We start from the raw sequence: 12,539 nt of genomic DNA on the forward strand, positions 1-12,539 counted from the left end.
GTGAGTTATCATTGTGTTCTTTTGTTCGCGTTGCTACACTGCGGCCAGTCTCTCCAACATACTTCTCCGAGCACTTGCAGGTCAGACGATAAACCACGTTGCGTCTTGTGCATTCTACCTCGCTCGATTGGCATGCAACGCAGGCGGCTTTAGGCCTTCCTCGTCGCCTCGGGGCAGCGGGATCCACCCACTTACGGCAGCAAGGTCCAGTGAGGCTGGACTTAGTGACGCTGTTGGAAAGCCTTGCATTCTTGTAGATTATCTGTACATTTAGATTGTATTTGTTTAGAAGACGGTGGACCCTGTAGTGGATGGCATCCGTTTTGAATGGTAACTTCAACGTGGATCGATAGTCTTTCTTCTGTTTAGCAGGTCGTCTGGCTCGTTCATGAGCAGTCGCGATCACTTTGTCAGGAAAGTTGTTGAATTTTAATGTGTCAATAACCTTTTGCTCACTTCGCTGGCGGGCTGCAGGATCAGAGGAAAGGCGGGCCGCGCGGAGGAATTCCGAAGACGCGATGGCGAGTTTTTGCTGTTGCGGAACGCAGGAGTTGAAGTCTGAGACGAGGCCACTGTGGCAAGCTTTGCGGAACAGCTCGAATGATATTGCGCCCTCGGAGGAGACATGAATAGTCGTGTCCATAAAGTCAACCGACCCAGTTTCCTCCGAAGATTGATACGTGAACTTGATGCTCGCATTGGCGGTATTGAAGAACGCAATCAGCTGGCGGAGAAGCGCGGCCCCCAGTGTCCACAGCATAATGATGTCATCAATATAACGCTTGTAGAGTACGGGAGCACCAGGCGAGTTTAGCAACAGCGAGGTTTCGAGGTCATGCATGAAGATAATCGCAAACGGGGGCGCTAGGTTGTTACCCATGGCGATGCCTTCCCTCTGGTGGTAGACCTTCTCACCAAATCTGAAATAATTGGATCTTAGAACGAAGGTTAACAGCTCTTCGATCTGCTCCACGCTTAAACCAAATGTGTCAACAGACTCGATGTGCTGCTGCAGGACTCTAGCAACCGCCTGCACCCCTTCAGCGATAGGGATACTTGGGTAAAGAGCGACCACGTCCATCGTAACGATGATGGTCCCCGCTGGGGCTTGTAGGTCGGGATACACTTGCCGGATATCCTCCAGTGCTTCCAGCGTGTTTTTCAGATGTGCTGGGACATACTTCAGGCATTGGTTGAGTATACGCTCCAGGACAATAGAAATATTGGTCACCGGGCTATCAACAGCTGACACAACTGGCCGAAGCGGTACCGTGGCTTTGTGGTCTTTAGGTAGGCCATACATCTCCGGAAACCTGTTGTCGCCAGGGAGTATGGCTTGGTACAGGTCCTTCTCTAGTGTACCACCACAGACGCGTTGAAGGATGGTGCGCGTTTGCTTCTCCCAATCATCGATGGTGACACTGACGGGTGTGAACTTTGTCTCATCTGACAGGATAGTCTCGGCCTTATCAAGGTACGTTGCCATCTTCATCGCCACAAACTTATTGCTCTTGTCGGACCTCTTGACGACCACGGAATCATCGTCGCGAAAAGCCCTGGGCGAGCACTACCGACTTCACCATGGCGACGAGGTACTGCCGACGAGGTACTGCCGCTTGGCGAGTCGGCATTCACAGAGGTTCGCGTCCTTGCCACTGAGTCGGATCGGGCCAGGAGGAGAATACGCGAAGCAATACAAATTCGCGACACGAGCCCCAGCATAAACAATAACGCAGGGTGGGACCTCCTGTGAATTCTCTGGTGAGGCCTTGTACATATTTCTGGCCCTGATACTCGCTCTTCCTGGATGGTGGTGGTTTAGCACCCCTTGAACTAGTGCACTGTTACTACTACTGTTGTTGCTAGCGCCTGCAATTACATGTCTGCACGCACCTAGTGCACATGTACATTCTGTTTGTTGCTTGTACCTGTGCCATTTTTAGAGTTGTCGCGTATTGCGTTATTTCTATACCTGGGTTTTTTTTGGTGATGTTTTGTCCTTTTGTTCTCTCTCTCGTCATAGTGCATGCAGGTGTGATTTGTTATCAGTTTGCAGCGCTCCTCGTATATTAACCCATCCTAACCGGTGTGCCCACTTCATTCCTGATGATGGTTATTTCATGACCGAAACGTTGAAATATAATATTTTTCTGGTGAAAAGCAGTTATTTGAGTGTGAGCCAGTGTTGCTCACAACCAATTTTTTACTTATGAAGCTGCGTGATGCGTCCTACAAGATTTTATAATAATAATAATAATAATAATAATAATAATAATAATAATAATAATAATAATAATAATAATAATAATAATAATAATAATAATAATAATAATAATAATAATGTTAACTGGTTTGAGGGAAAGAGACAAACGGGAAAAGTCTGAAGAAAAAATTGACTGTCACCACCAGGACTCGAACCAGGGACCCTCGCTTGTAGCCAGCGATGCTCTAACCACTGAGCTATGGTGTAGTCGTCATCCCAGCAGAGACCATTCAACGTTTTCTTCAGACTTCTTTTAATAACTTCTTTTAATAATAATAATAATAATAATAATAATAATAATAATAATAATAATAATAATAATAATAATAATTTCGTAATAAGTATTCGCATGCAACGACGCAAATCTCCACACAATTCAGTAGACACTTCTTTTCTATCAAACGTTTTCTTTCCCTTCTCTTCAGGATAGTACAGGGAATGTTGGAAATTTGGAAAAACACATAACTATATAGAAAAATAGAGAAAAGTCAACACTTCAACATAGGCGATAAAATGACTAAAGTGTGAAAAAAAAAAAAACTCGAAAACAAAAGCAGCAAGTTGTAGACAAACACGTTGAACACATCAAGAAGCACTTGTCACACTTTCACGAGGTGTGACACCAAACAACTGCAACGATAACACATTCTCCTTCTGTACACATAGTTCTGGATCTAGTTTACGAATATACAGAGCTTCTAACACAGCAAGATGTAACTTAGACCTTCCACGAGTTAAAACCGAAAAGACATCATCACTATACAACTCACGACAATTAGCACTTCCCGACAAATGACGCTTGATGGACGATGTCCGATCATTTAGCTCTGTCACCTTCGACGTTTGCCGTTGTTCTCTTCGTTGGGCTTGTTGACACCTCCAACGTCCTTTGAATTCATGGTCGTTTTCGTTTGACTCCTCGGTCTTCCTCGTTTCCTCTTGTTGATCGTTGTTGTCACTTCCAGTACCGACGTATTCAAATCTCCAGTACTTCGTCTCTTCACCTTGCTTCTGGTAACTCTTCCGGTGTCCGTGAGCTCCGGTGTCACATTGGGCGGTTTTCGGGATGGTCTTCCTCGCTTCCTCACGCTAGTCTGAGATGGGCCAAGCTCCCCGCCCGTCGAGGCGGAGGCGCGCATGCGTACATCTACACTGGACGCAGACAAAGGCGTTCCAGTATCGGACTGCACAGCACATTTTGGAGGGACGGCCACGACGAGGACGAGTACCACGAGCGTCAACAGGGACAAGACCTAACGGCACATGTTGACGGATGCGTGCGCCCAGGTGTTGAAGGGTTCTACCTACGTACCGATCTTCACATTCTCGGCACTGAAAAAAATAGATAAGGTTGCTTCTACTAAGGGTAGGTAGAACGTCCTTCTTCACACTGAACGCACGCGTCGTTCCAAATACTAAATACAATTTCACGCACGGGTAAGACGAACAGACAATGTTGCGCACCTCCTTCTCGACGCGCGCAGAACCAGCACCCACCCAGGGTAAGCGGAGTACCACGGGGCACCTGTCCGGTCCAAATGGTTTCGGATCCTGCGTGATTTGTTTGTTATTAATAAGTTTTGTTAGTAGTGACGAGGGGTATCCATTGTTTGTCAAAATTGATGTGAGCCGCCTAAGTTCTCCTTGAAGAAGGTGAGGAGAGCAGATTCGATGGGCACGATAGACTAGTGCTTTGACAAGGTGAACTTTGATTTTGTTGGTGTGTAGCTTCCCCATGGAATATACAAGCCAGTAAAAGGTGGGTTTTCTGTAAACCGCATGTCTAAACTCTTTGGTGTCGTTGTTGCGGGTAATATTGACATCTAAGAAGGATATCACACCATCCCTGAACGGACTACATCCTGCATTAAAATTCACTGCAGAAGGTGAACGGGATGGTGTGATATCCTTCTTAGATGTCAATATTACCCGCAACAACGACACCAAGAGTTTAGACATGACGGTTTACAGAAAACCCACCTTTACTGGCTTGTATATTCCATGGGGAAGCTACACACCAACTAAATCCAAAGTTCACCTTGTCAAAGCACTAGTCTATCGTGCCCATCGAATCTGCTCTCCTCACCTTCTTCAAGGAGAACTTAGGCGGCTCACATCAATTTTGACAAACAATGGATACCCCTCGTCACTACTAACAAAACTTATTAATAACAAACAAATCACGCAGGATCCGAAACCATTTGGACCGGACAGGTGCCCCGTGGTACTCCGCTTACCCTGGGTGGGTGCTGGTTCTGCGCGCGTCGAGAAGGAGGTGCGCAACATTGTCTGTTCGTCTTACCCGTGCGTGAAATTGTATTTAGTATTTGGAACGACGCGTGCGTTCAGTGTGAAGAAGGACGTTCTACCTACCCTTAGTAGAAGCAACCTTATCTATTTTTTTCAGTGCCGAGAATGTGAAGATCGGTACGTAGGTAGAACCCTTCAACACCTGGGCGCACGCATCCGTCAACATGTGCCGTTAGGTCTTGTCCCTGTTGACGCTCGTGGTACTCGTCCTCGTCGTGGCCGTCCTCCAAAATGTGCTGTGCAGTCCGATACTGGAACGCCTTTGTCTGCGTCCAGTGTAGATGTACGCATGCGCGCCTCCGCCTCGACGGGCGGGGAGCTTGGCCCATCTCAGACTAGCGTGAGGAAGCGAGGAAGACCATCCCGAAAACCGCCCAATGTGACACCGGAGCTCACGGACACCGGAAGAGTTACCAGAAGCAAGGTGAAGAGACGAAGTACTGGAGATTTGAATACGTCGGTACTGGAAGTGACAACAACGATCAACAAGAGGAAACGAGGAAGACCGAGGAGTCAAACGAAAACGACCATGAATTCAAAGGACGTTGGAGGTGTCAACAAGCCCAACGGAAGAGAACAACGGCAAACGTCGAAGGTGACAGAGCTAAATGATCGGACATCGTCCATCAAGCGTCATTTGTCGGGAAGTGCTAATTGTCGTGAGTTGTATAGTGATGATGTCTTTTCGGTTTTAACTCGTGGAAGGTCTAAGTTACATCTTGCTGTGTTAGAAGCTCTGTATATTCGTAAACTAGATCCAGAACTATGTGTACAGAAGGAGAATGTGTTATCGTTGCAGTTGTTTGGTGTCACACCTCGTGAAAGTGTGACAAGTGCTTCTTGATGTGTTCAACGTGTTTGTCTACAACTTGCTGCTTTTGTTTTCGAGTTTTTTTTTTTTTTTTTCACACTTTAGTCATTTTATCGCCTATGTTGAAGTGTTGACTTTTTCTCTATTTTTCTATATAGTTATGTGTTTTTCCAAATTTCCAACATTCCCTGTACTATCCTGAAGAGAAGGGAAAGAAAACGTTTGATAGAAAAGAAGTGTCTACTGAATTGTGTGGATTTGCGTCGTTGCATGCGAATACTTATTACGAAACTGTTTTCCCACCGCCTCCAAACTACTGTTTGAATTATTTATCGTGGAGGCACGCTTTTGTACTGAGCCGCCGTGGCTTGGTATATCGATGCATATTTTCTAACGGAATCGCATCTCCATAATATTTTTCCATTGGCTTTGTTCGTTCCAGTCTTCGTTTAATCGCTCTCTCTCTCATTGCATCTCGGACTCATTGTTCATTGTTTCCTAGATTTCGCTTGCACATTTCACCAGACCCGCTGGTCTCCCAATATACATGCGGCCGTGTCCGCGCCTTTACATGACATTCTACAACAGACTTGCGGCCGTTGCCGAATCCTTAGCAGACGCTCTGCACCAGACTTACGGGCGGTGCCGAATCCTTAGCAGACGCTCTGCAACAAACCTTCGGCCGTTGCCGAATCCTTACCAGACGCTCTTCAACAAACCTTCGGCCGTTGCCGAAATCTTAGCAGACGCTCTGCAACAAACCTTCGGCCGTTGCCGAATTCTTAGCAGACGCTCTGCAACAAACCTTCGACCGTTGCCGAATCCTTACCTGACGCTCTGCAACAAACTTTCGGCCAACAAACTTTTGGCCGTTGCCGTGTCCTTAGCAGACACTCTGCAGCGTTACTTGGGGCTCTTGCCGAATCCTTAGCAGACACTCTACAAAACACATGCATGCCACAGTGCCACATCTCTTGCTGAAGCTCTATTAGTATCACACATGCAGTCACAACGGCTGTTGGTATACCGCCCCCTGTAACCATAAGCAGAGGGTCCACACCTATGGCTCTGGGGTCTCCTCCGTGGGCTTCACGGAGTGAGATTCGTGGGGTTGACCTTGTCCCCCATATATGCATACCACCACCAATACCGCTCTGCTGTGTTTTCTGTCGTCACGGCATTGTTTCAACTACTTTAAGCTACGTCTCCCCAGTGACTATATTGCTTTTCTTAACGAAGTCATTTCACTTAGGGGACGACTAAACACTGCGATTTTCCATGTAAGACTACTCCGTGAGTGTCTCCATTATTCGGTGGCACCGAAGTACCTTCAGAAACGGGTCCAGAAATTGAAGCTATATGACTCTATATCAATTGAAAAGGTCCTCCTCGGAGATGACCTAAACAAGGCTAAGGGTCACCTGCAGAATGTACGATCAAAGTTTGTTTCCTCGTATCAAAATATTCGCCGACTTCTCAATATCTTTGACTTTATCAGATTTTCTTGGCTACTCTCCCAATGTGATCGCAAGCAACGATCCAAACATGACACGAAGCGAACTAACCTAGTTTCAGCGTTGAGAAGAGATAGGTTTGGAGCCTGCAGCGACAACTACGACACAATCATTAATCTTGCCGGTATCACGCTCAGTCAACTACAGAAAGATGTTCTATGTGGTGGAATGGATTTCGGTATCCCTCCCAAATTCAACCAGACTGATATTTTGGCTGAATTTGAACTTCTTCAACAACAGCTGACCGCTGTTCCCGCGAAATCGGACGTGGCGGCGGCAACCTGCCGAGCTTCCTTGGCTGCCGAGGCGTTCCGATTTGCCCAGTCTCCGCCAGATACACGATCCTTTTCACTGACGCGGGAACATATAAAAGTTCTCAAGGAACTTAGGAAGAACCCTGAAATCGTGATATCTCGCCCTGACAAGGGCCGAGCAACGGTGATCATGTCGGCAGTGGAGTATAGAGCGAAGATGATGGTCATACTCAATGACACCACTAAGTTCTGTAGACTCGGCCCGTGCGATGGTTATGATCACACTGCAAACATAGATACGAAATTAAGTAAATACCTACTTTTTCTATCTAAATCTCATCAGATTACTCAATATGAACATGACCGGCTAGCACCAACGGGTTCCACTCGGCCACGGATGTATGGCCTGCCGAAAATTCACAAAAAGAATATCCCGTTACGACCGATACTAAGCATGTCCGGTTCGCCACAATATAAGATATCCAAGTGGTTGTGCGCAATGCTACAGACTGTGCTCACCCTTTACAATAGGCATTGCGTCAAGGACACATTCGAGTTCGTGGATAAGATCAGGAAATCGAAGTTTGAGTCGTGTGGTTACATGTGCTCGTACGATGTCGTCAGTTTGTTCACCAATGTTCCATTGCGTGAAACCATCGATATTTGTGCAGCAGCGTTGTACCATAACAAGTCTGTGACTCCACCTGATTTGAATGAGAGCGAATTTGTCAAACTCATGTTAATGGTCACTTCTGGTGTTGAGTTTTCCTTTGACAATGTCATGTATAAACAGTTGGATGGAGTTGCGATGGGATCTCCACTTGGTCCGGTATTAGCAAACATATTCGTTGGATTTTGCGAGTCATCCATTCCCCCATCGCTATGGCCTTCGGTGTACTACCGTTTTGTAGATGATGTTTTTTGTCACGACGAGGACCAAGAAACCTGCGAGAACTTTTTAACAACCCTGAACGGACTACATCCTGCATTAAAATTCACTGCAGAAGGTGAACGGGATGGTGTGATATCCTTCTTAGATGTCAATATTACCCGCAACAACGACACCAAGAGTTTAGACATGACGGTTTACAGAAAACCCACCTTTACTGGCTTGTATATTCCATGGGGAAGCTACACACCAACTAAATCCAAAGTTCACCTTGTCAAAGCACTAGTCTATCGTGCCCATCGAATCTGCTCTCCTCACCTTCTTCAAGGAGAACTTAGGCGGCTCACATCAATTTTGACAAACAATGGATACCCCTCGTCACTACTAACAAAACTTATTAATAACAAACAAATCACGCAGGATCCGAAACCATTTGGACCGGACAGGTGCCCCGTGGTACTCCGCTTACCCTGGGTGGGTGCTGGTTCTGCGCGCGTCGAGAAGGAGGTGCGCAACATTGTCTGTTCGTCTTACCCGTGCGTGAAATTGTATTTAGTATTTGGAACGACGCGTGCGTTCAGTGTGAAGAAGGACGTTCTACCTACCCTTAGTAGAAGCAACCTTATCTATTTTTTTCAGTGCCGAGAATGTGAAGATCGGTACGTAGGTAGAACCCTTCAACACCTGGGCGCACGCATCCGTCAACATGTGCCGTTAGGTCTTGTCCCTGTTGACGCTCGTGGTACTCGTCCTCGTCGTGGCCGTCCTCCAAAATGTGCTGTGCAGTCCGATACTGGAACGCCTTTGTCTGCGTCCAGTGTAGATGTACGCATGCGCGCCTCCGCCTCGACGGGCGGGGAGCTTGGCCCATCTCAGACTAGCGTGAGGAAGCGAGGAAGACCATCCCGAAAACCGCCCAATGTGACACCGGAGCTCACGGACACCGGAAGAGTTACCAGAAGCAAGGTGAAGAGACGAAGTACTGGAGATTTGAATACGTCGGTACTGGAAGTGACAACAACGATCAACAAGAGGAAACGAGGAAGACCGAGGAGTCAAACGAAAACGACCATGAATTCAAAGGACGTTGGAGGTGTCAACAAGCCCAACGGAAGAGAACAACGGCAAACGTCGAAGGTGACAGAGCTAAATGATCGGACATCGTCCATCAAGCGTCATTTGTCGGGAAGTGCTAATTGTCGTGAGTTGTATAGTGATGATGTCTTTTCGGTTTTAACTCGTGGAAGGTCTAAGTTACATCTTGCTGTGTTAGAAGCTCTGTATATTCGTAAACTAGATCCAGAACTATGTGTACAGAAGGAGAATGTGTTATCGTTGCAGTTGTTTGGTGTCACACCTCGTGAAAGTGTGACAAGTGCTTCTTGATGTGTTCAACGTGTTTGTCTACAACTTGCTGCTTTTGTTTTCGAGTTTTTTTTTTTTTTTTTTTCACACTTTAGTCATTTTATCGCCTATGTTGAAGTGTTGACTTTTTCTCTATTTTTCTATATAGTTATGTGTTTTTCCAAATTTCCAACATTCCCTGTACTATCCTGAAGAGAAGGGAAAGAAAACGTTTGATAGAAAAGAAGTGTCTACTGAATTGTGTGGATTTGCGTCGTTGCATGCGAATACTTATTACGAAACTGTTTTCCCACCGCCTCCAAACTACTGTTTGAATAATAATAATAATAATAATAATAATAATAATAATAATAATAATAATAATAATAATAATAATAATAATAATAATAATAATAATAATAATAATAATAATAATAATAATAATAATAATAATAATAATAATAATAATAATAATAATAATAATAATAATAATAATAATAATAATAATAATAATAATAATAATATTGACTGGTTTGAGGGAAAGAGACAAACGGGAAAAGTCTGAAGAAAAAATTGACTGTCACCACCAGGACTCGAACCAGGGACCCTCGCTTGTAGCCAGCGATGCTCTAACTACTGAGCTATGGTGTAGTCGTCATAATAATAATAATAATAATAATAATAATTGTTTGCAGGCAACCTGCCTACACTCAAGAGAGCACTGCATTTCACACAAATCCATTGGTATCGTTACAACGTTTCGGTCTTTATGACCATCATCAGGAATGAAGTGGACATGGAAAGAACAGCAGTATAAAAGAAGGAGGCAAGCAAGCAAAGCGCGGTACATAGTGACAGCGCGCGTAGAGAAGTGCAAAGCGCGTCATGGCGGGTGTGCATTACTACATATACATGACAACACAAGCACAAACGGTGAGGAAAGTAGATACTGCGCTACAGCAGTGATAACAGCCCAGTTCCAGTCTCACACCACCAGTGAGGTGTCTAGAGCCCCGCGCCACTCGCAGTAAGGTGGTGTTATAGCAGATCCCGAGAGAAAGTTGAGCTTACTATCGACCAGTGGGAGGAGGAGACCCGAAAGATACTCCGCCGAGTTTGCGAGGGATCCTTGGAAAAGGATTTATACACAGCCGTGATGCCGGGTGACAACAGCTTCCCTGAAATGTACGGTCTTCCAAAAGACCACAAGTCCAATATTCCTCTCAGACCAGTCGTTGCGGCCTGCGGCAGCCCAGTTACAAACATCTCCATAGTCCTCGAACGCATCCTCAATCAATGTCTCCAGTTCGTGCCAGCACACCTGGAGAACACTGTTGAAGCACTCCAGTGTATGAGGAGCGCGTTTCCCAACCTCAAGGCCCCGCCCGGCACCATCATTGTGACTATGGATGTGGTGGCCCTTTACCCTAGCATCCCGATTAACGATGGCATTGCAGCAGTCATGAGAGTCCTCCGACAACACGAGGGCAGCATCGATCTGTTCGGTTTTCGAATTGGGCAGGTCAAGGAGCTCCTCGCACATGTGCTGAGCTCCAACTACTTCCGGTTTGGAGCGCAGGTGTACCACCAGAAGGATGGTGTGGCTATGGGCAATAACCTAGCGCCCCCCTTTGCCATCCTGTACATGCATGACCTAGAGAGTTCGCTCTTGCGTAGTGCACCTGCCAGCCCAGTTCTGTACAAGCGCTACATCGATGATGTTTTCATTGTGTGGAACCTCGGTCCGGAACTTCTGCAGAGTTTCCTAGATCACTTCAATAATGCCGATCCTAATATTAAATTCACTCACCAATCCACGGAGTTGACTGGCTCAATCAATTTCATGGACACGACCGTCCATGTCTCACCAGATGGATCTATATCCTATGAACTATACCGCAAGCCATGTCACAGCGGACTGGTATCAGACTACAACTCGTCAGTTCCCAACCAGCAAAAGAAAGCAATTGCTTCCTCTGAGTTCCTGCGTGCCGTCCGCCTATCCTCCGATGCCGACACCCTAAAAAGAAGTGAAGAAAAAGTAACCAACATCCTAAAATTCAACAACTTCCCAGAGTCAGTTATAGTTTCGGCACGTGAACGAGCTATGCGCCCCCGACGTGTCAGAGTGCAGAATGAATACCGTGTCACCCTCAACCTACCGTTTCACACCGAGTATATCCACAACAAAATTCATAAATTACTCCGGAAGTACAAGATAAATGCCCAGCTGATTTACAGGAACCGCCGACTAAGTTCTATGATTTGCACGTCTGCCCTCCGCAAACCACCATGCCGCAGGTATGTAGACCCGTCCAGGCCCCGTAAACGGGGGCGGCCCAAAGCTGCTTGTGTCGCCTGCATGTCCGGTTCAGGGGCATGCACGGAGCGAAATGTTGTATACCACCTCGAGTGCAGGTGTGGTGATAAATATGTCGGAGAGACGTACCGCAGCCTCGCTACCAGGACAAAAGAACACAACGACGACGCACGCAACACAGTGAGCGGCACCGCGCTGGCATTCGCGGCCAAGCATGCATCTGACCCATTGCCATTGGGAGCAACGGCTTTCTCAGGTATCCGGGTTCTCGGTTCTGAGCGTGACCGCCCCAGGAGGAGGATCCGGGAGGCCATCAATATCAGGGAGCGATCCCCGGAAATTAACAATAACAGTGGCTGGGATCTGCTATAACACCACCTTACTGCGAGTGGCGCGGGGCTCTAGACACCTCACTGGTGGTGTGAGACTGGAACTGGGCTGTTATCACTGCTGTAGCGCAGTATCTACTTTCCTCACCGTTTGTGCTTGTGTTGTCATGTATATGTAGTAATGCACCACCCGCCATGACGCGCTTTGCACTTCTCTACGCGCGCTGTCACTATGTACCGCGCTTTGCTTGCTTGCCTCCTTCTTTTATACTGCTGTTCTTTCCATGTCCACTTCATTCCTGATGATGGTCATAAAGACCGAAACGTTGTAACGATACCAATGGATTTGTGTGAAATGCAGTGCTCTCTTGAGTGTAGGCAGGTTGCCTGCAAACAATTCAAGTATAATGAAGCTGCGTGAAGCGTCCTTCAAAATTTTGAATAATAATAATAATAATAATAATAATAACAGCTGCCAGCAGCTGGACCAGCTTTTACCCAATAA

The 12,539-nt window shown here is 46.4% G+C and overlaps 2 protein-coding genes across 2 annotated transcripts; one reads left to right on the top strand and one right to left on the bottom strand.

Annotated features, from left to right (window-relative positions):
• Window positions 1–456: 456 nt before the first annotated feature.
• LOC135830533 (uncharacterized) lies at window positions 457–1,486 on the bottom strand (the record flags this gene model as incomplete). Its single annotated transcript, XM_065342780.1, has 1 exon — window positions 457–1,486. A coding segment is annotated over exon 1 (1,030 nt), but the record flags the coding sequence as incomplete, so codon positions are not given.
• Window positions 1,487–10,541: 9,055 nt separating this feature from the next.
• On the top strand, window positions 10,542–11,461 carry LOC135830532 (uncharacterized; the record flags this gene model as incomplete). The annotated part of the gene is made up of 1 exon (XM_065342778.1): window positions 10,542–11,461. A coding segment is annotated over exon 1 (920 nt), but the record flags the coding sequence as incomplete, so codon positions are not given.
• Between the last annotated feature and the right edge of the window lie 1,078 nt (window positions 11,462–12,539).

This window comes from Sycon ciliatum, unplaced genomic scaffold, assembly GCF_964019385.1.
Source record: "Sycon ciliatum unplaced genomic scaffold, ocSycCili1.1 SCAFFOLD_2239, whole genome shotgun sequence".
NCBI classification, from domain to species: Eukaryota; Metazoa; Porifera; class Calcarea; order Leucosolenida; family Sycettidae; genus Sycon; species Sycon ciliatum.